This window comes from Pipra filicauda, unplaced genomic scaffold, assembly GCF_003945595.2.
Source record: "Pipra filicauda isolate LSUMZ 115617 unplaced genomic scaffold, ASM394559v2 scaffold10_size6260569_pilon, whole genome shotgun sequence".
NCBI classification, from domain to species: domain Eukaryota; kingdom Metazoa; phylum Chordata; class Aves; order Passeriformes; family Pipridae; genus Pipra; species Pipra filicauda.
The window spans coordinates 3,295,247-3,320,319 of record NW_024103541.1 but is presented as its reverse complement, the minus strand read 5'-3'; the positions used below and the strand labels follow the sequence as shown (position 1 = coordinate 3,320,319).

The window sequence follows — 25,073 nt, the reverse complement described above, 5'->3', positions numbered from 1 at the left end:
AGCCGACGCTCCCCCAAGGACACTGAGTCTGATTCCTAAGCGTTTTCTGATTATACTTCAGCACCTGATGGGAGCTGTACAATAGCTCAATTAAACAAAAAGCAAATGCTGCCGCTGACGCAAAACTGAACTGGGTCATGTTGACTTTTTTTGCCACCAGGATCAGTGTCTCCAGTGCACATGGTTGGCATGGGCAGTCACACCTGAGCACAAGGAGCACCAAAGCACCCTGCAAGTCTCAGCCAGACAGTAAGTGCTGACTGGTATTTGGGCGTTTCTGGAGAAGGTCCAAATGAGATGTGCAGAGCAGGGGAAGTTATCCAACACTTCAGGACAGTTACGTTTTCCTTTAAGATACAGTAAGAGTCAAGGATGTGGGTGATGGACTCCTTGACCTGTCGGTGAATAATACATGGTGACGGCACTACTGGATTACCATGTATTTTGTGTACAGTATTTGTTACGAAACAATTTCATTACTTAAACTAATTAGTCAGTATGATCTGGCAGACTAGATAGGGTTGAAGATAACACCAGTTCCAGATTGTTTTTTACCCAAAGGACTTCTATAATTCAAGTCTGATTTTGTTTTCAGAATTGTTTTTAGCTGTTTGAGTCCGAAAAAATTATTTAAGACTTTAAATCTCACTGCAGTAAGAAAGAGAGAAGTGTAATGTATGTACCTTCCAATTTTGTTACACATTTCTGGCCACAATTCATCTGACTACAGAATTTGGTGCAGAATTTTACTGTACAGCTGCCATGAAATCAGTCTTCACCAGGAGTCTGGTACAGTGGATGAATCTAAGGGCATGTGGTTGCATACTGTGGTTAGAGAGGAACCCAGGAATGGCCGTGGCGGATGTGCAAGAGACGTGCTAAGCAATTCCTTTGGCTTAACATGCAATTCCAGGTAGCATTCATTACTGACTGACAGGTAAAGTCACAATTTCTCTTAACTGAAATGGCAGCAGAGATCAAGTTATTATTTTTAGCGAATCTGTCACAAAATCTTTCCTCGTGTTCAATTCTGCGCCTTGAGGTACTTGCGTAAGGTAACACAATTTGTAGCATACATCATGCATTACCATCTAGTCATTTTAGATGTTAAAAGAAATCAACAAGTATTACTGAAAAGAGGGTTGTACCTTCTGTATTTAATACCAAAAAACCACTTTCTTGCATTAGTCATTTCAGACTGACAAAGTTCTAAAAATCAGAAAAGAAAAATATATATCCACACATTTGTTAAATAAGCAACAAAATATTATAAACAAAATTAAAAAAAACAAAACAAAACCAAAAAAAGGGTCAAACTAGTTCTTTTACCTCATTAAAACATGCTCATGGTGAAAATTTATTTTACATATTTAAAATAGTACATTTAAAATTAGTTACATTACAGGTACAATGATGAACATTGCGACTATCCATTATATTGCACAACCTGACTTCATCAATATGAGTTTGTTTCTTTCCTTTTTTTTTTTAAATAGTGCAAAATACTTTATACAGGAATGTACTTGGATGGGGGACTTGCAAACCAAAAAGTATATTACAAAAGTTACTGCAAACAGAAAAAAAATAAAACAAATCAAAACAAAATTAAAAAAAAAGATACAAGCTGTACAAGGAAATTGCCATAGACAACAAAATCTCTCCTCCTTGAGAAGCAAACCTCAGTCCAACACGGGGCCTGGATTTTTTTGTGGGTTTTTTTTTTGCTAGATGCTGTTATAACCAATATATAGATTAGTAACTTAATACAACATAAATATAAGTCCAGTCCAAGCAGGTCCATGTCGGTGTAAAATGGTGTAACGTAAAGCATATCTTTAACCGTCTATGGTTTTATTTCTCTCCAAAGTATAAACAAACCCCCACAAAATGAAAATAAGCAAAACCCGAGCTATCCACCATGGCTGCCCGACGCTGCGGATTGACCAGCTTGTTCCAATGGCACTGTAGATTAAAATCAGCAGGAATGCCCTACCATTTGGGTTTATTTTTATTTATTATTTTTTTTCCTCAAAAAATCCACACAGTGCTCCCAGCGAAGCCAACATGGCACTTACTTGATGCTTCCGTCGCTATTATCTGTGGTGGATTTAGTGAGGGGAGCCAAGATATTGCCAGGGATCCATCCTTCAGCAGCCGGAGAGTGGTCGTTTGCAGGCTGGTACACCAGGAACATGTTCTGCTGGTTGATAGCAAGAATCTGAACCACCTGTCCCTGATTCACACAGATCTCATCCTCCTTCAGTGCATAGTAATCTTTAATCACCACCATGGAAGAGGTCCCATTGCACCCTCCCAAATCAGGCTGTGAAAATGGACACAACAGAAACCGGTGAGCGGGCGGCACTAAGGAACCTGTTTTTCTCAGCAGCAATCCTGATACTTTATTTCCAACTGAACCCTACCAGGGAAAAAGATACAAAACACTTGAAGTTCACATTGGCAGAAAAGGATTTTAAGACTCTAAAAGGTAGCAATGATGTGATAAAAACCAATCTCCTATTTCACATCAGATTTCACAGCTGCTAGCGACGGTGCCCCTGTGCGTTCTTGTTTGTTGGGTGTTACAGATGAACTGCCTGTGCTGAGCCAAAGTGGGGGAAAGACCAATGAAGGCTCAACATTAGAAGCTGAATGAATACTCACACTTATATATAGGTCATATTGAAAGTGGCTTTGGCCAACCTCAGTCAGCAGCAGGGTTGAAACATTGCTGGTGGCTACTGACTCTTTGGTGGTTTGTGTGCAATGCACGTGCACCCGAATTATGACTTTCAGCTTGCACCTTGAGAGATGTTACGTGGCAAAAGGTCTAAACTCCTCGAATACCAGCAGAGTAGACCTCTTCAGGAATGGGTGGTTAATGGATGTTAAGAGAAGCTTGGACATCGCTGCTGCCGGTACTGCAAATGGATATCTAGTTCACCAGATCTGCAAGCACAGTGCCCTGAAAAACACTGGGCTCGGTGCTCCAGGGTCAGGCTCCTGTATCCATTTCCCAGCTGACATGCCATCCATCTAGATGGCAGTCTCTGTTTAATCCCAAATCCCATTTTCCACCATTGCTTCAGTTTGTTGATTCCTGTCGACCTGGTTAGCTGATAGAGCTAACCTCAGAGATCGTCTATGGCATAAGAAATGGGCTATGAGATCACGTTTTATCAGATGAGCTCAGTACCTTGCTTTGTTCATACTTGTCTCCAGGCTGTGAGTGTTCATACCCTGTGCTGCCGTTGGAGGTAGATATCTTCAGGGGTGGGAGAGATGGGTTACGGCTTGTAGCCTTCAAAGGCTTCTCAGACCCCACTGGGATAGAGGAATGGGGTCTGCTGTTGGGCTGAGGGGCCCTCCCGGCCTGGGGCCTCAGCACCGCTGAGCTGATCTCTTTGCGTTGGTACTCTATGGGCGACTGCAGCGCTGCAAGGGAGGAACAAGGATTAGCCACATGCCTTCCACGGCCTTGCAAAGGGCTGCAGGGGGTGTGTGGAGTGATTCAAACAGAACAGACACGTAAGCTGCAAACTGAACAGCAACAGGAGATGCCACCCATGAAAGCACACGGTGCATTCATGGCCAGACAGGACACAAGCATGTTACACCGTGCTGTGCATGAACTAAACACAGCTACTGCAAAGAACAGCTTCTCTAACCAACACAGTGGGCTAAAATATACGTCTGCATTCATGTTCTTTGAAATCATACAAATTAATCACATCCCCTAGTCAAAATAAATGAAAGCCTGAATAAGAGATGCATAGTACATTTACAGTGAATTTTGCTAACATCAGAAAATACAGGCCAAGATCCCTGAGTCTCATTTGCGTATTCCCAAAAGTGCGATGACTAAATACTCTTTATACATGATGCACTGGCACTTGGCTTTCAATGTGCTTTTTACATTAACTGCTTTGGTTCAAGGAAACTGCTGTAACTGACCAGCAAGTGAGAAAGTATAGATGGCTCTAAGACATCAACCCCAGCAGTCCAGGCCTCTCCAGAAAACACCCAACAGGCAATACTAAACAGCTTCATAAGCCTTTAAAAAAAAAAAGTCTGCTTGTGAGAGTGCATGTTTCACAGTCATGAAGAGAGCTTACACTGGAAAAGGGAAGGAAAAAAATTCCAGATTGTAAAAAAATAAATAATTTGTTATGTTTGGAGGAGAAGGGATCAGGGCTGGAACTCACAATGAATGGGAAAGGAACAGATTTTCTGGGCTCAGACTACCATCCCCAGACCTTTGGGTTTGGTTTCTTGCATGTCATGTGGCTTTAATGGATGATTTATAGTCAATTAATACTGTGTACATGCACCAGACTAAACCTACTGGAATGCAGAGAGACTAGTCTAGCAAGAGGCAGACAGAGGACATAATGTCACAGCATCAGCCCCACCAGGGAACCACAACAGAAGGAATGTCTTTCCCAACAAGAGGAAAAGTAAAGAAAAATAGAAAGGCTCAGCACCACACTCTCTAGCATTCTCCTTCCAGAGAAAGGCAGAACAACTCCAAAAAGAAATCACTTCATACTAAAGAACAAAAGAAAAAAAAAATCAAGGAGGATGCCAGCTCACCATTTTCTTCAAAAGGACACAAACATAGATCTGTAGCAATCTGGAAGATTAACTGGCTCCAAAACCTGTGTGGTGACCCTTGTTACAAAAGCAGATTGTATTTATGCCACAGTTACTGCCAGTTTCACTTGCTTACTTCAGCTGCAGCTGGAAGTGGTTTGGTCCTGCTGCAGATCAGCCACATAGGGCAAGGAAGGTTGGGGAGAACTTTGACGACGACTTTGACAGTGACATTTTTCTACTGTATACAGCAGATTCAGCTGCAAGGTCTTTAGCAGTAAGATGTGAATGAATATTTATCAATCTATCTTGAAACAGTCTATTCTACTAAGTGCTTTTAAAAGGTATTTAGTTGAGTGTCCACTTGTGATACTAATTCCACCATTAACTATCACGGTCATGCCTGGCTTCCAGCCTCCTGTCAAACATCTGTTAGTATTCTCAGAAGCTTCTGGCAAAATCAGTGTGTAGGTACTTGCATTTTCTCTTTCTCTCTCAACTTGCCCCTCAAAACATGATTAAAAAAAAGGTACAGATGAATGGCATTTTCCTTATGAAATATATCCATCAGTGACATATTTTCTTTACAGTTTGATTCTTAAAGCAAAATGAAAGAACAGTCACACCAACCAGTCTTTTGGTGCACAGCCTGTTTCTCAAGCTTAGCAGCCTTTGCTTTTTCAAGGAAAAATATGAAAAATTTGAATATTACAGTGTAATTGTACTAAGTTTTACATTTGTGAACTGTGGATGCTTTGAACGTAGTCCTGTACTCTTTAGGGCTTCCCTATTGAAGAGAGAAAATCAAGAGACAGCTTGAGCAAGAACTCACAGGGAATATTTTGTTATTAAGTTTACACAGCACAGGCTCAGCGTGGATTTAGTATGATTTTAAAGACAGAAAACATCTGCTTTAATGAAATGCAAAGCTAAAGAACGTATTTAAAGATTAGTCAGCCTCAATAAGATTACATTCTAAAAGCCACTTAAAATGTTCTGGACTGGACAGGCTCTACTGGATACAATATAATTTTCTTGGATTTATTTATAGGTTTAAGGTAAATCCTTAAGCTTGTGTTTTAATATAAATCTGTTTTTACTTTTAGCTTCAAAGATAGTGATGACTGTGTTCCTATCCCATCAAATTGTTTGCTAGTCTCACAGAAGATGGGCTAAATAGGGTATATGAAGATGCTTCAGTAGAAAAAGGGTCTCACAGGGCAGTAAGTCCTGGAAGGATAAGAACAAATATATCAAAAATAAAAAAAACAAGCAACAAAGATGTGGAAGGAATAGAAAACGCCTGCATCAGTGCCTCTGGAGTTCTCACAAGGTTTTTTTAAAAAAAGTCTGTAGCTAAATATTAGTGGAGCTTATTTCTATTCCAATAATCCCTCATTTAAAGCCAACTGCACTGGCACAAAACCATCCAGGTTTTGATACCAACTGGTCAAACTGGAGAACTTAAGACTGCTCATTCCACCAGTATATTTAAGGAATCATTTTACAGCTGTTGTATGAGCCTCTCTCTATTCCAAGTCATGAAAACCCAATACCAAGTGGTGGCATCATGGGTGAAACACTATTTCCCTTCTCAGCCCAGAAGTAGTTTCTGAACTATCACAAACAATTTTTGCATGTAACCCCTTTCCAGTTAACTTCTCAAAAGTAAAATTAAGCTGATTTAAAATTTTAAAAACCTACACGTTGAAGAAAAGGGAACTTTTGCTTTGATGTGAGCTGCAAGAGCCTTTTCCAGTTTTGCAACAAAAATGGAACAAAACCGAACACCAAAACCCAAAAATCAAAACATCTAACAGATTGTGCCAAGCCAACACATTCTGATTCAAGTAAATAAGTTTCATTATTGGACATGTTTTAAGTTATTAAATACAGAACTTTAATATAAGCTGCATTAAAAAAAAAGCTGTTTTGAAATGAACAGTGCAAAGCAATTTTGGACTTTGTTGCTTTCAACTTTGTTGCTTCCAAACAAACAAGAGATACTATTTTTAGATTCTTCCTCTAGTCCTGTTTCCTTCTCTTTCCCTCATCCATTCATGAGCAAGAAGAAGCTAAAACTGTTAACTGAATTTGATTCCTCTGCATTTTCAAAATACACACTTCCATTGATCGTGTGTGTTTGTCTGGTTTTTTTTGGGAACACAGCTTGAATTTGAACTACTATTTCAAACCACCCCAAATCTATTCCTAAAGCAAAGCTGACGCTTTGGAAAGGCCCCTGTTCATGTACAGCTCCCATGGTTTCTAGGAGAAACAAGCCCTTGTCCTTGTTTCCTTGTCCTCTCTTTTGTTTTTTTGTTTGTTTGCTTGTTTGTTTGTTTAATTAAAAGCAGCTGCTCCCCTGTAGAGGTGGGACCTGTAAGGGGATTGGTGGTGAGGCAGCCTTCATCCCACCTCACATCCTCAGCTTGTAGCACATGGTGATGTTTAGTAGAAGGTTCTTGAGGATGAACCTTGCTCTGAGTAAGTGGGAGATACTGTGTAGATAAAATGGCAACCTGCCTTCAACAAGGTCTTAGGTTGGGATCAGATTTAAAATCTCCCTGTAGGATGGAAGGCACCAGAGGACACAGCCCTGCAAACCCCAGCATTTTTAAAGGATCTTGCACAAAAATACCACCCGCAGAGGGACCTGAGACCTCAACATGATCCTGACTGATACATTCAGGGCAACTGCACAGGGACCCAGCCCCTATTTAAGGAGGGAGCCAGTTGGCTGCCAAAAACAGTCCACGAGAAGCTGCTAATAAAGCCAGGCCAGAATGACCTGTGTCTTTAACAGGGCTCCAGCAGCTTCTCAGGGCAGGCTCCAGGGCCACACAGCAGTTCAGATCAGACTTGCCTGTCCCTTCTCCCTTTTTCATCTTCCCACCAGGCAGTCCTGGCATACAGGACAGAGATCACTGTATAGTAGTAGCATTGAGGTGGCCTCTTTTCAAAGAACAGCTGTAAATTATGAGTCTTTCCCATTTACTCTGCGGATACCACTTGACACAATGTTTAATGACAGGCAGACTGGGCTGGACTTTTCTCCTTGGGAATTTTCGTTATGAAAAGAAATCGCTGAATGTTTTTCTCAAAGAGGAAACAAAGACAAAAAGATTCTAAATCCCATTCAGTGTCATGGTTTGGGAAACAGAGCAAAGACCATGTACGTACCATTTAGGAAATCTCTTTGTGTGTCCAGGACCTGGTTGATGTCCTGTACCCAAGCTTGTTGAATTTCTGGATTAGCTGCCTGTAAAATTACTCTCTCTGATGTTTCCCGGCTCATTAGAGCAAACTTGCAGGGATCATTGTCCACATTTTCTTCAATCATAAGGTAGTTCATCTGAAACAAGTCAAGGTAAGCATGTTACATGGAGCATGAGTTAACATTACCCAAGAATCAAAACTGTTGTGAAATGTTCCTGAAAATAACTGAGTCCAATGACAAACTGTCAGATCATAATCAGTAGAATTTGCCTCATATAGATTTACCCAGATAAATCTAAATCTTAAATAAGATGCTTAATAAAGCTCTGATAGACGTACCAGACATCCACCTGCCTTGTCTTGATTTACAACTTCTATTTTAAGGTGACATAGATCTGACTGATGTGCTAAAAGTTTACTGTAACATATAAATAGAGAAAAAAATGTTCCTATTAATATGGTAATAAAGTCTATCATTCCTCCAATTTAAATAAATGTTTACATCTCTTATCCTTTGATAAGAAGATCTCAGTCATTAGAGTATTTTAAAAATGGAATGGACTGTGTACAGATATAAAAAAAAAAGATAAATTTTCCCCAGATCTTATTTCTTGCAGATTAAAGTCACCTGTGTGCAATCATTTCACTTGACTGTAGTCATGGATGCTCTTTCTGGAAATCATATGGATGGTAATTTTGGCTGCTGTTCTGTCCTTGTGAGGCTTCTGTTTTAAGTGTACTTGTAACTAGCTTTTTCTGAGGTACTCTGGATACTAAACAAGAATAGGTTGGCATAGCCTCTCAAAAAAAAAAAAGAGGGAGAGTCTTCATGTCAAAAGCAGACAGCTCTGAAGACTAAGGCAGTAACATTCCTCTAGAAGTCTATCTCCAACTGCTCTAAGTATCTGTCAAGATATGGAGAGATCCACTTCACACGGGAATTCTGCCTAGCATTCAAACTGCAAGATGGAATTAGCCTCTTCCTTTGGTTCAGGGGATCCCTGTGAAGTTAGAGAGACATGCAGAAACTCTCCTGAGGTGGGGACAAGGAAAGGGACAGACAGTGAGCCTGGACAGTGGTATTCCTTTTGGTCTGAGCTCTTCCTCCTCTGATTGATAGCCAAAGCAAGCAAGTCAATCCTGTTAAGACTCCAGGAAAAGGACGTGTAGGTCAGAGCCTCAAACTCCCTATTTGTGTCTCAGGGAGATGCATTTGCCAAAGCTCCCACTTAGGTATTTTGAGAGTCTGAAAGGTACCCAACTGAGAAGTATCTCAGAAGGGATGTGCCATTTTTCAACACTAATTACCTCACTGCATAAAAAAGGGTTCTTAGCTAATGTAGGACATCATGCTGAAGCTTCTGTCACAGTTTGAGTGTGACAGACCTTGGAGAACAATATTTGGGAGCCTCATGTCCCTGACAGACCAGAACAGCTGCATTTGAAGTCATATGTACTTTTTACTCTAACAGAGAGACCGCAGTGCTCAGCAGTGGCTGTGACACAGAGGAAGGAAGTGGGATCTATGGTGCTGTCTCAGGTGGCGGCTCCACTGTGAGGTGAGGATGCCCACAGCCCAGAGAGGCAGGGAATGATCCTACTATAGGGAATGGTCCTGCTGCACTGTGAGGCACAGCTCATCTCTGTGGGAAAGCACAAGAGAAATGCAAAAGCAACGTGAAGCTGAAATATGGGCTGGTAGTCAAGAGTGTGAGAGGTGTGAGAGCTGCCAGCACATGGACTCCGCACTGTGGTGGGGGAGATGCACATGGAGCCACTGGGGATCCCACACTTGCTGTAGGCACTCAACAGGAGAATGAGCTGTTTTGCCAAATGAAAGAAAAGGGACTGGAAAATTATCACACAAAAAATTTTAAACTCAGACAGTGGGAACAGCATTCCTTTCGTAGGCTGTTTAACTAGAAAAGCAACTCATACCCTCGGGGCAAGCTAATTTTATTGACATTAGGAGAGATTTATTTTTCTCTCTTTATCTACAATATACAATTCAGGAATTGTTTCCTGCAGATAAAAGCCTCATTGTTATACATACAATAAACTGAAGTAAAAATGATTCATGCTATTTCCATCTCCAACTTTAATAATGATTTAAATCAGCAAAAAGATAAAATCAAAGCCAATCATCTAAATCAAGATGATTGTTTATTTATATGCTTTAGGTTTTTTCTTTATAGCCTGTTATTTGGTTGGAAACTATAAAATAGACTGACTTTCAAATAGATGTAGGCTTTTCAGTAAATGCTGCAGCTTCTGTCAGCCAAGATGATGCCCTCATTTCAGTAAATATGCTGTTTATCATAGATTTGTTTAGCTATACATGGTTAATATGCATTATTTCACCTGATATTGTTCTTTTCTATTTTATATTAATGTACCATTTAAAATTTACAGCAAACACAATCTGAGATTGTGTGGGCGAATTGTCTCACATCTCTTTTAACCTGTATCTCTGAAAAGGAAATCAATCCCAGACTGGTTTCTCAGCTTCGAATGATCAAGAAATTCAAATGAACCAGTGATTTTGTTCTTTCTGCAGGCACAGCAATGGCTGTTCTACCAGGAGATGTGCAGCATTCATTCACCTTCACTTACGATTTCAGAGGTTAACTTTGCATTTGTTTAACAAACATAAAACCCCTTAAACAAACAAAGAAACAAAGAAGTATTTTTCCTGGTCACTTTCAATTTTTACTTTTAGTCCCATCTCCATAATCTGGACAGATTATTTAAAACGAAAATTAATTTCTTACAGCTTTCTTTATAGTTTAGCTGGTTTTATAATTCCTCATAGCTGCATTTTGAGAACTGTGTGGCTTTGTTTATTTTTGAAATGTTCTTGCAACATTCACATTTGAACTAACAGCCCCCCTCTGAATTAGGGAAGAGTATTTCCAGTAATGTCATATAAAGGTTTAGTATCGACTTACAGTTTGGTCTAAGATGACTTTTTTTGATACTCTACCTTCCTCTACCTTTTATGATCATGCTTAAAAGTGATTATTGCATACTTCCTTTGACTACTGCAGGCTTTGTAGCAATATTTGCTAACTCAGAGCTATGAATGACACAGGACCTGCCCTAGCTGTGTTCCTTGTAAAAATTACCCAGTAAATTTAGACACCCAGTGGTTTATTTAGAGACAGTCTTAAATGGCTTCTGATCCACTGAAAGGATCCAAATGTTTCCTGCACATTGCTGTCCACATATAACAGGATGAACCAGTCTCATAGCACAGAAAATTGGAAACATTTCTTTATAGGACTATCAAACAGAATATGCCTCTCCCTCTCCATTTCTTACCTTTATGCTTTTCTTGAACATGTAGCCTGGCGTTAGAGATCCTTTTCTAAGGAGTTCACTGAAGATAACTATTTGCTCAAAGAGAAACACCCTGCGTTCCTTCGGCCGAGACTGAACTCCGGAATCCTGCTCTGTCACGTAGAAGGTGTCCTGCTGCAGCAGCTTGCCTTGAGCTGTCAGTTTGCCCTGAGAAGCAGACAAAGCACCACCATTACAAACCCTGACCCACCATGGTCCCACAAGATGAACTGCTGTATTTCATGCAGTCCAAGTTTTCCAGGCAGCACCACATTCGTGTGAGACATATCCCCCCCCCCAGGTTATCAAAGCAGCAATCTAGTAAATTGTGACCTCAGTTTAAGAAAAATAACATAAGTTTTCTTTGCTCTCATTGCCACTGATTGTGCATATAAAACCAAAAGCAAGAGGTCTCAAAGCAGACTGTTTTGTATGCTTCATTTAAAACATTGTTCCCATTATGTCATTGGTAACTGTAGTGTCTTGTTCTCTCTAGTCATGAGCTCTCCATCACCCCCTAAACCAGCAGTCAATGATACAACACTTCTGAAGGTGCAAAAAACCAGGACCTACCTGCTCGTAGGAATGCTACAGTGCATAAGACAGTAAGACAAATTTTACTTCATTCTGGACATAAGACATCTCACCAAAGCCTACACTGGCTTAATTGCAAACCACAAGTTGTAACCTGTGGGGTTGTAACTCAAAAGTCCCCTCCTGGATGATGCCAAAGTCAGTCAGAGCTGTTAACGTGTTAACGTCAGGTGACCTTACGAAAAGGCAGAGCAGGCTGGTTCATCACTTATTTTGCTCTGGCTATAGCTATAAGAAGTGTCATTAAAGCTTGCAGAAGCTTTTACAGAAATGCTTCATATTTTGAAGAAACAATAGATAGATTATCACAAGTTTAAAGTGAGAGGTATATTACTCCCTCACCTCTGAAACCTCACCAAAACACGTAAGCTCAGCACTGGAGAAGAAAAACCATTAAATAAACAGCTTGGAGTAGAGACAATCACAGAAAGATAAAATAATTTTCCTTGCCTAGTTATTATTATAAACAGAACACTAATACATACCTCGAAGCCTTGGAGGCGACCCAGGTTCATCATATCGTTGCAACGTTTTGGTACAAGGCACATTAATTCAACTGCTTTCTGTTGAGGAAAAAGGATGTTGAATTATTACAAGAGAATCAGGGGGTTCCTAAAAGCCCAGTGTCAAATAATGAAGTTCAGTAGCACAATTGCTGCTGTCAGTTTTTCATGGTGAGGCCCTCATGCACTGAAGATGTGTGCTAATGTCTAAAAAGAGGATGGGGCACCTAAAACGTAAGACTGTGCCGTCATTTTTTAATTCTGATTTATGCTAAGAGAAAAACCACATTTAGAATACCAGCAGGATCTTCAACTATTGTCAAAGGAATACTGGGGTTTTCAATCCTCCATACAAAGTGCCATTAGCAGTATTGTCCTGGACATGAAAACGTACCTCTATATCGGAGCACTCCAGACCAGCTTTTTCACTGTACCTCAGGAAGTCCTGGAGAAAGCAGAAAGGTTTGCATTAAGGCACTTCAGAAAGAGAGAACAAAAGGTGCCAGTTTGAAAAGGAAAAAAGCATATTCAGTATGTCATTTTCTGAGAAAAAATTTGCTAATGTTAATAAATCCATCTGCAGAGATTGCTGAATGTCATAACCACTTTAAAGATATGGAAAAGGGGTGCGGATGATTGTTGAAAACATCACATAAAAAAAGACAAAGCTGGGATTAGCCCTTAGGAATGCTTACTTGGTCCCTGCCTTAAGCCACAAGACCACACACACATGAAGGGTTTTCTTTTCCTTTTGGCATTTTGGGGAACGCGCTGCTGTCTCTTTGCTAGTGTGCAATTACCAAACTGTGGGCTGATGGCAGCCTGCTTGAGGTTAGTTCAAAAGAGAGAAGAAACCAGCTGCGAGCTCCGGTGCTGCTGGCGATCACAGGGTAGGGTTCAGACATGCCTGATTTTAGATATTAGCTTGAGACCCCTCAGGATGAATTTTCAGAAATGCTGAGTAACTGGCATTGTGGATAAGTCAGTATAACCCAGAGTGGTCAGGCTCCTTGAGAAAAAAATTGTGTGGAGCTCCTCAAATTTTAAGACGTCAGAATATTCTGGAAATAAGTTTCTTAGGGAAATTTGAAATGAGCTATTCAGAAATGGAGGCTATAGCATTTACTAAAAGCACACCATTCAGCACCAAAGACAGACTTTATTAACACACTTGTGTATCTTTGTTTCAATTTAAAAAAAAATTGAAAGTTTGCTCTTAAACCTCAGAGGAAGAAAATTCCTATTTGAAGTTTACTCTTTTATAAAAAATCCCAAAAGAAAATAAAAAAAAAATAAAATCTGTTTACTATCCTAAATTACAAACAACTTGCACAGATGTGGCCTTTGTGCCCTCTGGACATTTTCCATGGGCCTCTGTCATTGTACGCCCAGAGAGCAGACTCCTCTTTTCTCTTAATGTGATGAATTTATTTCTCAGTTATGTCTAAGGCTGACTTAAAATAACAGCATCTAATGCAACATGCAGACTATAGTTTAGTCCAAACTGGATCTTTCCACTCACCTTGAGAAGAAGCTGATATTTAGTTATTCTTTGAATGGGTTTGATCAGAAAGTCACTGATGGTTAGCCGCTGGCTTATTTCCTGTTGAACCTCCTACAAATTGAGGATTAAAAACAATTGCAAACAATCACAGAGTAAGACAGAGAATACGATAAAATGTCTCAGCAGAGACTTATTTCCACAGAAAGTTGGTCTGTTCTTAATCTTTTGTTTACAAGGGGGAATTTCTGAGGATTTAAAAATCTGGCAGATCTTAGTTAGGCAAGGACTGGGTAAAAGTCATGACCGAGCTGGAAGGCGTTGGAAAGCACAGGATCCCTCCCCCCTCTGAGCTGACAGAGCAGGACTGCAAGGTCTGAAGATCACTCTTTCTACTGCAGCAGGATTAGCTCACAAATAAGTCCTGCAAGGCATGCTTCACATCCTGGGGTAAAAGGAAACATCCTTCCCTTGTTAAACAAGCTTCTTTCACATTACTATCTAAATGTGTCTAGTCCCAAAGACTTTTTGAAACAGACAAAGTTAATTGGAATTTATGAGAGGCACCGCCCAACTCCAACAGCTTTTACCTCCTCCCGTGTTTGTAGACTACTGATTAAAAAGTCATATTTTATTTTGTATAGAAATTAGTGCAGGGCCACTATAAGGGCCACACACAGTCAGCACTGCATTAAATATTTATTAGAAATTAACAATAGGAGAATTTGAAATCAATTAAATAATAACATTTTCTCCCTGTGGCAGAGACTTCAGCAGCATGAGCTGTATTAAAATCTTCTAGAGTTTGCTTTAGACAAACCCCACGGGTTACAGAACAGTCTCCTTGACTAGGACTCCCAGCTGTAAGCAGTAGTAATGTGTAACGGGCCGTGCTTACCTCAAAGTATGTTTCATACTCGGCTACTATATATTCAGATCGTGGCTTGTTTTGGCAATATACCACATACATGTGCAATCGCCGCTCCTGTGAAGGTAAGAGGCACAGGAGCCTGGTGAGATTTTGGCTACTGTTCTGTTATTGAAGGGTGGCAGAGAATTGCTATGATGTTCTGCTTGGTCTTCCTTATTTTTAGTTTAATCAAAGATTTAGTTTGCTGAAGTGGGAAGGAAAATCGGTAACTGGCTCTGTTCTAGACTTCACCTTAAGCAAGGGGAAGGTTCCATGGGGTAGCCAGTGAGAGATGTCATACTCACAATGGCAGGTCTGAAATTTGCTAGAGTTGTGCTCTGGCTAATATCACATGAACATGTAAATTGTAGCAGTTGGCAAATACCTGCCGTAATTGTATTTTGGCAGATGTCCTTGGCCACATCAATTTTGCCTCCAAAATAAGTTGTTTGCAAGAAGGCAATTAATTAATGCCTTAGTGCAATTCAGCTGCACACTTGAAAATGCATAACTAAAGGGTTACTTGATGTTTAAATTAAGTTTAGACATGTAAAAGTAAACTAACAGGTGTTTTTGGAAAAGAGTCATCACACCCTAAATGACAATTGTACTAGATACAGGTAACAAAATAAAACTTACATGCTTAATAAAAAGCTGTGCTAAACGGTCAGGTTCTTGAAGACATTTTTCCAGTTCAACCAGGAAAAAGCTGAAAGAAAGGACATCAACATTTCAGAATACTTCTTTAGGCCATCCCAGCAGCAAACTAGTCGTCCTTCAGATATGTCCGTACAATTTTAGCTATAGTATTCAATAATAAATGAAAAGGTAAGCTTGGCTTCAGCCCTTAATGGTGGGATTTCTAAAGCATTAGATGAGAGCTGTGAAATGTGGAGGTCTTTTCTTGCAAACTGTCTGCTCTTCTTTACTATTACAGTGGTTTCAATTTTCAGAAATTGCCGATTACTAATTACAAGAGCTGCTTTCCTTCACTGAGAACTCCCAAAGTAAAACTTTTCCATGTACCAGAATACTTGTGAAAACTCAACTGAAGCTTTACCAGGAGTTCTCAGTTGCATGAGTAGATTTGGAGTACTGGTCAATGTGAAAGAGACGCAGCAGTTTCCACTTGAATGAACAAATCAATGTTTTGCTGGTGGAGTTACAGTATGTTCTGTTTGTCACTGTTTTTAATTTCATAATAACTCATAATATGTAATTCATAAACACCATCTCTATCTGGGCCTGCAGCTTTGGGGAGGTCATTCATTCCAGCACAAATGCCCTTATCAAGAATATACTGGGATGCCTAAAAGTGAGGTAAAATCAGCTAAAGTAAACTTCAGAAATACTGCTAGATTTTTCTATCTGGCTGGCAAATCCTGACAATCTCCCTATCCATGAACTTACTCTTTTTCACTTCAGGATTTCTGTCTCAAATACCTCCGTGGATTTACTACAGTAGCCAGATTTGGGGAGAGGTCATGCCTGCAATGGTCTGGTCCCAAGAAATCCCAGAATCACAAAAAAAGGATGCAAATTGGAAATCTGTCCCAACTAAAAATCCCCATTGCTACTACCATTAGATACAGCTGCTCCCATAAGTCAGTCCTCTATAAATGTTACATTCATCTGCATTTAAATAGACTTCTTGACCCAGATATGCAGAACTAAAAATAGGGAATCCTTTCCTATGTGTTACAGAAAACTCCTACCATCACAGCTAAACAAGGAATAGCTCTGGTAAAAACACTCCATTGCGGGAATCAACTTAATATATGGTGAAGCTTTTCCTGACATTTCTTAGTTTGTGCTCACAAGGTCATCTGTCAGAACATAAGGACAGGCCCAGGCTATGAGATAAGCACCTATGGGACACATGAAGAGAAGGATACTGTGCTTCGTGAGTGAGGGAAATGTCCAGAGCTGAAGGAAGATCCAGCCCAGTGTCCATTGCTCAAGTCTGCCCATGCATGCTCAAATTCTAGTTAGTTGGAGCTGTAGAGTATTTCTGAGTGGCAGAGTTGAAATGATGATCATATTGTCCATAAGCAAGAGATAACTTCATAAATGAATGGAAATGGCCCAGGGTTTGTGTTTCCAGCAGCTTTTCAAAATCTACTTGTATGAGTAAGATTTTCAGGGAATGGAGTTCTTAACTCAGAGCCAAAAGCATCAACTAGGCCAAAGCATGTCAGAGATTTCATGTGAGAAGGATCTTGAAGGAATTTGCATTTTATTGCCCTTCTAGCCAAACACCACTGGTACGGTCAGCCTTCATGATCCAATCGGCTGCGTGTGAAGATGTTCATGACTTTCCAGCACTGCTACTGCACATCAGTAGGATGAATTGAGCCTACAGCTGTGACCCACAAAACACATTTATGGCAGCCTCAATAGCTTTTCTGAGGATCCAGCAAATACCCCACAAGCAGCAACTCTCCGAGGGCCATGTTGGGAATGCTTATGAGCCGTAGCTCAGGAGCTGTGGATGGACCACAGTGGTATTTCCCAGTGAAGCCTCTTGCTGCGGCTCCCCAGCAAGGAGTGGCAGAGCCATTGGCAGCACAACTCTGACACAGAGCAGAATCTTGTGTGCAGCATTTCTGTCACACTGACCAGCACTCCTGACATAGTGTTTGAACCAGCATAAAGCTGTATCTGTGATCAGAGACAGCATGACAAACATCCTCCCATGAAGCCAGGCAGTGCAAAGCTATAGTCCACCAAAGCTGGTTTTTTTTTTTTCACTGGGAAAAATGATTTCATGTAAGACTGATGCTTTGCATCATGCAGTTGTGCCAGTTTTGGCTGGGTAGACAAAGCCCTCTATCAGGATTTAGTGTATAGTGAAACTGTGGCCAAAAGCACATGAATCAGAACATGTTCTCAGGATTCAAGGTAGCCATGATTTGTGAAGTTATCAAGCAGCACTTACAAACCAACAGAGACCATTTAAAGACAGGCAATGTCCTTTGGAAGTTCAGCCCTGAATGACCTGCTGATGTTCATTTAAAAGCAGCTTGGACATACAGACACCATATAGCTGAATCCTTTATGGACAGTGGTTAGAAAGGTACTTAAAAAGGAACTAAACAAAAAACTTACTCTTTGTGCCAGTCATAGATCTGGTGAATATTGCCAAATACGATCTTGTCTTTCCCTTTCATATCTTCAGAAACTCCTTTTTCTTCCATCCTCTTCATGAAGCCCTTTAGGATTAAGGATCAGTGATTGGCATTAAAATATCTTTTGTACAAATTAAAACCAGAAACCCAACTAGATACGTTAAATTACACAGTTTGCTTAAAATAAAACTTTAAAGAATTTGTTTAGAATATCTACAATACTTACACAAACCACTATTAGATGTAATTGAAGTGACAAGTGCAAATGTAAGATAAAAGTTAAACAAAGTAGTTTATCAAGCTCTTGGCTTCTCTAGTAAGAGGAAGAAGAACTTTGTACAGAGTTCTTCCATTCATCACCATGAGTATTTTGTGAGAGCACAAAGCCAAGCAGTAAGTTTAAAGAGTCACATGAACAGGATTTCTCACAACTCCTGAGAGTTTATTTGTAAGCCTTGGGAGCACTGCAGCCCTGTCAGGTTTGTCAGTGGTGCATGATATAAACAGAACATAAGACAAAGGTCTTCAAGTTTGGAAGCTCTTGAAAATCAGATAGGCTGACAATTCTCCTTGGACTGGTGAATGCCACTAGTGAATCACATGCCTCCAGATCTGAGTCCTTGCTGGGAAAAAAAATGGACCCTGCGAGTGAGTTGGATCTGACAGGTGATCCCTAGGGAACTTCACAAGTTGAAGTTTAAAAAAAAAAAAAAAAAAGAAAGACTGTTTTATAACAGAAAAAAACCCCCAAACTCTAGTTTCTTTCAGGTTTTTTTTTCAAAACAATAATCCATGGTCCACACATGCACCTCAACACACATCCAAGCCCACTTTCTAGAAATGTACTCAGACACAGAACATTAGCCCAGGTGCAAACTCAAGTATCTGTTATCATTACTCAATATGACAGGAAAAAAAGCATGAAATAAGTGGTAGGAGCATAAGTTAATTCCCCACCACTGCCCCCAAGGCTGCATTACAGCAGAAAGAGTTTGTCATAAGCAGGGTAGCCAAGAAAAATCTTTGCACACTGGAGTTGGACCTAAAATAAAACGTTTGTTAGATGGAAACAAAAATAGTTTCCAAAGGCATTTCTCCTTGTTTCTGTCAACATGAGAAGGGGACCATGGAAGCAGAGTGCAAAATAAAGCAGTTTGTTTCTCATGCTGTATTTTTGTTGTTGTCACTTGTCAGCATGGTGCTTTTTAGTGGGAAAACATTTTGCATAGCAGGGTTTGCTTCAGCTCACCTCCACAACAGTTCCCAAGTCTTTGACGTAGTCTTTTTCAGTCTGTACCAGCTCATTTAAGACAAACCTATATTAAAACAGAACACACACATATTTGACCACATTCCTTGATGTTTGCTCCTCTTACCACATATGACTTCACCATAAACCCCCACTGTCACTCAGATCACATAACGTGTCACTCGTCACTCACTTAGAGCTCAGTGGAATGTAAATGAAAAAAAATGTCACATTTCAGGTCAGGGTAGTCACAATTTTCTTAACCACTCTTTCCTCTTATCCCTCTTTGCTCCCACAGCCCAGGATGGTGCAAAGAGCAGCAGCACAACCAGCTGCCTGCACTTTGAACTACCCCTCTCTGACCTCCTCCTCCTCCCCTACACAGCCCCCCCTGAGAACAATGGAGACATATCCTGACCCATTTTGTGGCAAGCAGGAGAGGATTGCTTGCCCCAGTTCCTCTGGCTTTGCCCAAGAGTCATCAATTAAGTTTTAATTCGGAAGTTTCAAATACTTGGAAAACAAATCCCCACTCCCGTCATAACTAAGAGCTTAATCTTTCAGACTAGGTAACCTATGTGTGGGTATTGAATGTTTTAATACTGATTTCAGAGCTAATAATCCCATGTAGGAGAGTCATCTAATAAAGGTTTGATGCATGCAAACAACAGCAAGCTAAAAAAAGTCCCTCCTAAGTAAGTCAAACTGACTAATCACATCATGTTCTTTCGAGGACAATTTCAAAAAGTTACAGCTTGCTGCAGACAGTTTGTCTCTCAATTACGCCAATACATAGAGTTGGCACATGACAAATAAACTCCATCTGTGCTCAAGTTTGCTACAGCATAACAAGGCTAACTAGATAGAGGAGTGCTTTCATGTCCACATCAATCAGCAGACTGACCCACTTGAAGTGATAGGGCTGAGGGCAAACAGTGCTAAGATAAAAGGCTGGTTTAAAATACCTAGAGTGGGAAGAAAACAGAATAGTGTTGCAAGGAGAGACTTAGGAGAAGTTACTGAGAAAATAAATCCTGCTCCTGCTGCGCTCCCAACGTGTCTGTTGCTCAGACAAAGCGGAGGCAGTTCTTAGGACATGTGTCAGAAAAAGGTCAAACAGCTTCTTGTTCGTTTGAGAGTGAAATCCATCCCCCTTGGCAGAAGGCAGGGCTGGCAGCGGCCACACCAGATGCCTGTGCTCTCCGAAGTGCCCTGCCAAGTTGTGTGCCTGGGCAGCAAACACGTGCGGGGCAAAAGGCAACAGGCTGCTCTTTCACAGCCCAGCACCATGTGGCCTGAGCAGGCGTGTGCTGTACAGCCCCCTCTCGCTGGCTGACCCACCGTGCCCTTGTGAAAGGCTCACCACATCCACTCTGCCCGGGGACGGGTGCTGGGAGGTGCTGTTCAGCTTGCACCACCCTCCATTTGCATTGCTACCCACAAGCACAGAGAGCTGCTGAGGGAATGGGGAGAACCTTTCCCTCCTACAAGGTTATCTGGCCAAATTCTGCTCTAAAAGTGAAGCAGCAGGTGCTTGCAGTACCTAATGCTGCAGGTCATGCAGGCAGGTGGGTGTTTATTAAAAATCAGTGCAGCAACCAGGTTTCTGGTGGACAGATGAAACTTGCACATTTACATCTCTATTAGGATCCAGGTTCTGCACCTCCACTTCTTGCCTTAAACTCAGCACCAGCATTCCCTCAGCTCCCCTCTTCCTAGCAAGCAGAAAAATCAACCTTGACCATCTCTATTTGTTCTCTGAAGCCTACCTGACACAGCACCTTAGAGGTACTCCCAAATTTAAGGTTTCTAAGATGTAAGCAACCAAAAATTCAAGTTCACTCATCTTCTCCTCTACTAACACGGAGCAAGGGCAGGCAGTTGCTTGCAAAGTGCCCTGGTCACCAGCAGGTATTGACTACACAGCTGTATTTAAAATGACACGAACTGGAACAAGGGTAGAGCCTCCTCACTTCTGATTAAATCCGAATACCTGTATATTTTGGTAACTCTGTATTTGATCCATACTGAACAATGACACTCAATAAGACTATGGTCTTACTGCTTGTAGAAATGCAGCAATTAAGCCTGATGGAATAGGATTTTCGTAAAACCAGGGCCAGCTGCTGGCACATGTGTGCTGCCAGGGCCACAGGACATTACTGCCCATGCCTGTGCAAGAGTTCAGCTGCTGTTCTGTGAGGGAATAGGGGATCACAGCTCGAGCTGGGAGCTCAGCTGCTTCACATGACTATGGAATTAAGCCCAGGAAGCTGCAGAGATACAGAACACAGACACAAAGGAGCTGGAGCAGAGACAGATGTCTTGTGCTGAAAGCCACTAGCAGGTGCTCCTAAACATCCTGGTGTTTGGAATTCTGGCAGCTACTAATTAATTACACATAACACGCTACCAGTTCCCCCGCCAGAAGCATCACACGCTAGAGAGTGTTCCTGTGTTCCTGTAACTATGCTGACAGTGCCAGAGGTCTCTGCACTAAAACTGCAACCTGCAGTTTGCTGCCAGTTACCTAATTAATGAATTGCTGCTAGAGAAAGTCCAGAACCTGTAATAATGAGGAACTTTCAGGAGACACTCATGGGCAGAGATGTTCCCTGCAAGAAGGCTGACAGCTGCCTAGTAGGAAACTTCTCCCATTCAGAAATACATCCAGGAGTGTCATGTCCTTGTCTGCTGCTGGGAGTTGCTCCAGTTCTTCACTGTATCACTGCTCTGGCTTCCTACAACAAACTGCAGGAGCAAATGATGGCTTTCACAGACTTGTGACACTGCTCCTACTTCCTCTTCTACTCTTAACGGCCTCCTTGTTCTCCCCAGCTTGGTTTCCTTCCCTGCTTGGCATCTTTCCCAAATGGGCTGCTCTTCCTCCACCTCTCACCTTTCCACACTCCAATGAGAGCTGTATGGAACGTTACTTTCACCCCAATCTACCATTTGATTAGATCGCTGCAGTTACCGTTGTTAGCCCAAGAGGTGATACAAAGATAACAGCTACCTCAGCTCTCTTTCATATAATTCTTGATTCTGTTTCTCCAATTCTCTGTGTTCTTCAGCTGAACTATGCATTTAAGAAATGCTTTAATCATTATAGGCTTTGAAGGGACAAGTGTTATTTTTTACTTACATTTAAGGGAGTGTACAGATAATTTTAAAAAATAACTTTCATGAGCCGTCACCATTTCTTTTCTCTCCCATTACCATGAACATGAGGGTTTCCCAAACGAAGCTTTCTCTTCAGTGGTGCACCAAAAATGCATCTGAATCCTGTCCCTTCCTTCGCTAATAACTAAGGCAAAAAAAATATTATCTCATTCAAAAAATCCTAGTGGGATTCTCTATTCTATTCCTTGAAGGTAGCTAACAAGGTCAATCACATTATTCCCCCTCTGAGAGCTGATTTCACCACTGGCAATGAAGTAATTACCAATGCAAACATCTCAGTAATACTTGTCGAGCTGTTCAGAGGCTTTAACAGCACTAGATATGTGCTATCTGGGGTAAAAGCTGTACATTTTAGAGTGATGATGAACTTCCTGTGTGGAATTGCTTTTATGAAGTGTTTTTAAATGTAACAAAAACTAGAAGCAAGCAGAACACAGTTTTACTCCCAGTTCCATGTTCATTCACTTTTTCAGTGCTGCTTTGTGTCCTCCTTGGGTGCATATTTTGGAAAGAAGAACAAGCAATACAACTTACATTCTGCCTCTCATTGCTTTGGCTTTTTGTTCCTCTTCAAGGTTTCGGGGGGGCGTTGAAGGTGTCATTCCTTCACTTAAGCAGCCAGTGGCATCTTTTAAGCTTCCTCGGTAAGATCCTCCTTCAAGGGTCTAAAAAAACCCCAAAGAAAACAGAATAAGCATAGGCCTTGAACTCCAGCATAACTATTTGAGTCAGTTCTGCAATCAACACTACAGAGTATTCAGCAACAAGCAGAGTATTCAGCAACACTTTCCTGCAGGACTTAGTGAAACACAACCAAACTAATTTTAAGGTGATGTAGGACCCCACAAAAAGAAGCCTTGAAATAGAGAAAATGTCCTTCTGTTAGAAGGTGGAAAAAGATATTCCAGTAGCTCCAAGAAAACTCTTCCAAATTATTTCAAAACAACCTGGAAATATCCTGATGTCTCAATCAGGACCATTGTTAGGCTACATGTGGTCAAGGATTCTCTGCCAAAAGCTGAATGGGGATTCTTGTAGTAAAGTACTACACAAAAAGAAACAGAAAGATGGACACACAGTAACATTCCATAATAATTAAAGCTTCCCCCAAATCCCTGGAAAGTAACTGTAATGGTCTAATAGACTGTATGCGGGGGAGAGAAAATAAAATAACCTCCAAAAATATGTCTAACTGGATTAATGAAATACTTTTCAATTTTTTAGTCCCTCGATGGAATAAAACTATTTTGAGTAAATTTTCTGGGAATATCCTTCTTGGTTTCCCATAAAGAACTCCTTCACCCGTCACTCCTTATCAAGCACGCTATGAATGCTGAGTCTTTCCATGTACCAATATGTCATACTGAGAAAATACCAAAACCTTCTGAAATGATTCACTAGATAAAACTGCTTGCACAGAGCTGCAGTAATTTAATGATTGTTTTGGTTTTTTTCTCTCTTCACTGTTCCAGTACATGTAAGGAAATGAACCTTTGTAGGCCCATCGTAATCCTGCTTTTAACTTGTTCAAAGAAAGCATTTAGCTACTTTTAGAGGTCCCGGAACGTGTAGAAAAAGGTTTAGCTTTGATTTTAAGATTTTGAACTGCTTAGGGAAAACTTAAGAGAAGCCAGGATATGAAACAGGATTTACTCCTTGCCCAACAGACATGGGATCAGACAGGGAGAGTGTACGACACTGAAATTTTTGAACAAATTAATTCCAAAGCATTTTTACTGCTTATTCCAGTCCCTGTAAGAAAGAGTTGACAAGGCAGATTAAAAGTGCCACATGAATTTTTGTAAAATTAAAGCACAGCTGTGGTACTTCAAGCAGTTCTACTCTTTAGAGGGTCTTTTTAAGAGAAACCAGAATACCAAACAAATTGACACAGTAAAACTCCCGTGCCTCAGAACAAGCTTTAAAACAAAACAAACAAAACATCCCACTGCGTAAAATATTTGAATACCAACAAACCCCAGAAAGAGAACAGTACAATAACTCATGCTCTGCAAAGCCCACTCCAGAAGTGACTTTTGACTGTGCAGTGTAGAGCCTACGTGAGACGTGGGCTTCACCTCATAAGGGGAGCAAAAATATTAGACACTACTGAGAAGCAGAGCACACGGGGTTAATAAAAGCATAGCAGATGAAGGTAGAAAGCAAGGAAACCAGAAACAAGAGGCAGCCTTTATAGCACTTCCCTACAGTCACGTCAGGCCTGTTGTGTACACAGTTTTCACAACACTAAACTTACCAGCTTAGTTTTGACCAACTTTTCTATTGCACTGACAAGATCCGCAGCAGTTGGGACATCGGAGGAGCTCTGTCGAGCAGCTAGCAAAGAAGAGGACTGCAAGACACCAGGTTGCAAAGGAAAAGCGAGTTAAAAGGATGAGAAGGGAGTAGGAAACCAAGCGGTCAGCGAAGAAGCTTCTGAGGCAGGAGAACGAACGCGGAAGGGGAGCTGGAGGGGTAGAGGGCCACATGCACGGACAGGTGAGCGAGTGTCGCCGTATCAGACAAGCATGGAATTGCCATCCACTTCTGGCTACCCATTTCCCTCAGCAGTTCCAAGACTGGGAACCAGGGAACAGCATCAAAGAACTGAAGTTCATTTACAAGCAGGTCACAATACTCCTGAAGTCTGCTGGTTCCTCCTTCAAAGGACATCTATGGCCTCCATAAAATTGATCATCTTACTGCAGAAGTAAGAAATTACCCCCTCCCCCATACATACATATTTAATAAGTGCAGTTAAGCACAAGGCACACACAGAATTACAGGCAGTAGAGGAGGGAGGAACAAATAATTCCCTCTCCCCCACAGATCAACTGCAACTCCAAATGAACTT

At 41.0% G+C, this 25,073-nt stretch overlaps 1 protein-coding gene across 7 annotated transcripts in view; it reads right to left on the bottom strand.

Annotated features, from left to right (window-relative positions):
• The window catches only part of KALRN (kalirin RhoGEF kinase), a 508,531-nt gene that overhangs the window by 30,517 nt on the left and 452,941 nt on the right, over window positions 1-25,073 (bottom strand). For 4 of the 7 annotated variants that reach the window (XM_039381883.1, XM_039381881.1, XM_039381876.1 and 1 more), the window contains 13 exons: window positions 24,477-24,572; window positions 22,754-22,884; window positions 19,037-19,103; window positions 17,768-17,871; window positions 15,299-15,368; window positions 14,648-14,734; window positions 13,771-13,863; window positions 12,643-12,693; window positions 12,231-12,308; window positions 11,134-11,319; window positions 7,777-7,948; window positions 3,197-3,435; window positions 2,076-2,323 (listed from right to left, as the gene is read on the bottom strand). In XM_039381883.1, the coding sequence (XP_039237817.1) occupies window positions 2,076-2,323; window positions 3,197-3,435; window positions 7,777-7,948; window positions 11,134-11,319; window positions 12,231-12,308; window positions 12,643-12,693; window positions 13,771-13,863; window positions 14,648-14,734; window positions 15,299-15,368; window positions 17,768-17,871; window positions 19,037-19,103; window positions 22,754-22,884; window positions 24,477-24,572 (1,622 nt within the window). Of the gene's footprint in view, window positions 1-1,178; window positions 1,210-2,075; window positions 2,324-3,196; window positions 3,436-7,776; window positions 7,949-11,133; window positions 11,320-12,230; window positions 12,309-12,642; window positions 12,694-13,770; window positions 13,864-14,647; window positions 14,735-15,298; window positions 15,369-17,767; window positions 17,872-19,036; window positions 19,104-22,753; window positions 22,885-24,476; window positions 24,573-25,073 lie in introns of those variants that run through there. The other 3 variants (XM_039381887.1, XM_039381892.1, XM_039381897.1) reach the window with 2 other exon arrangements.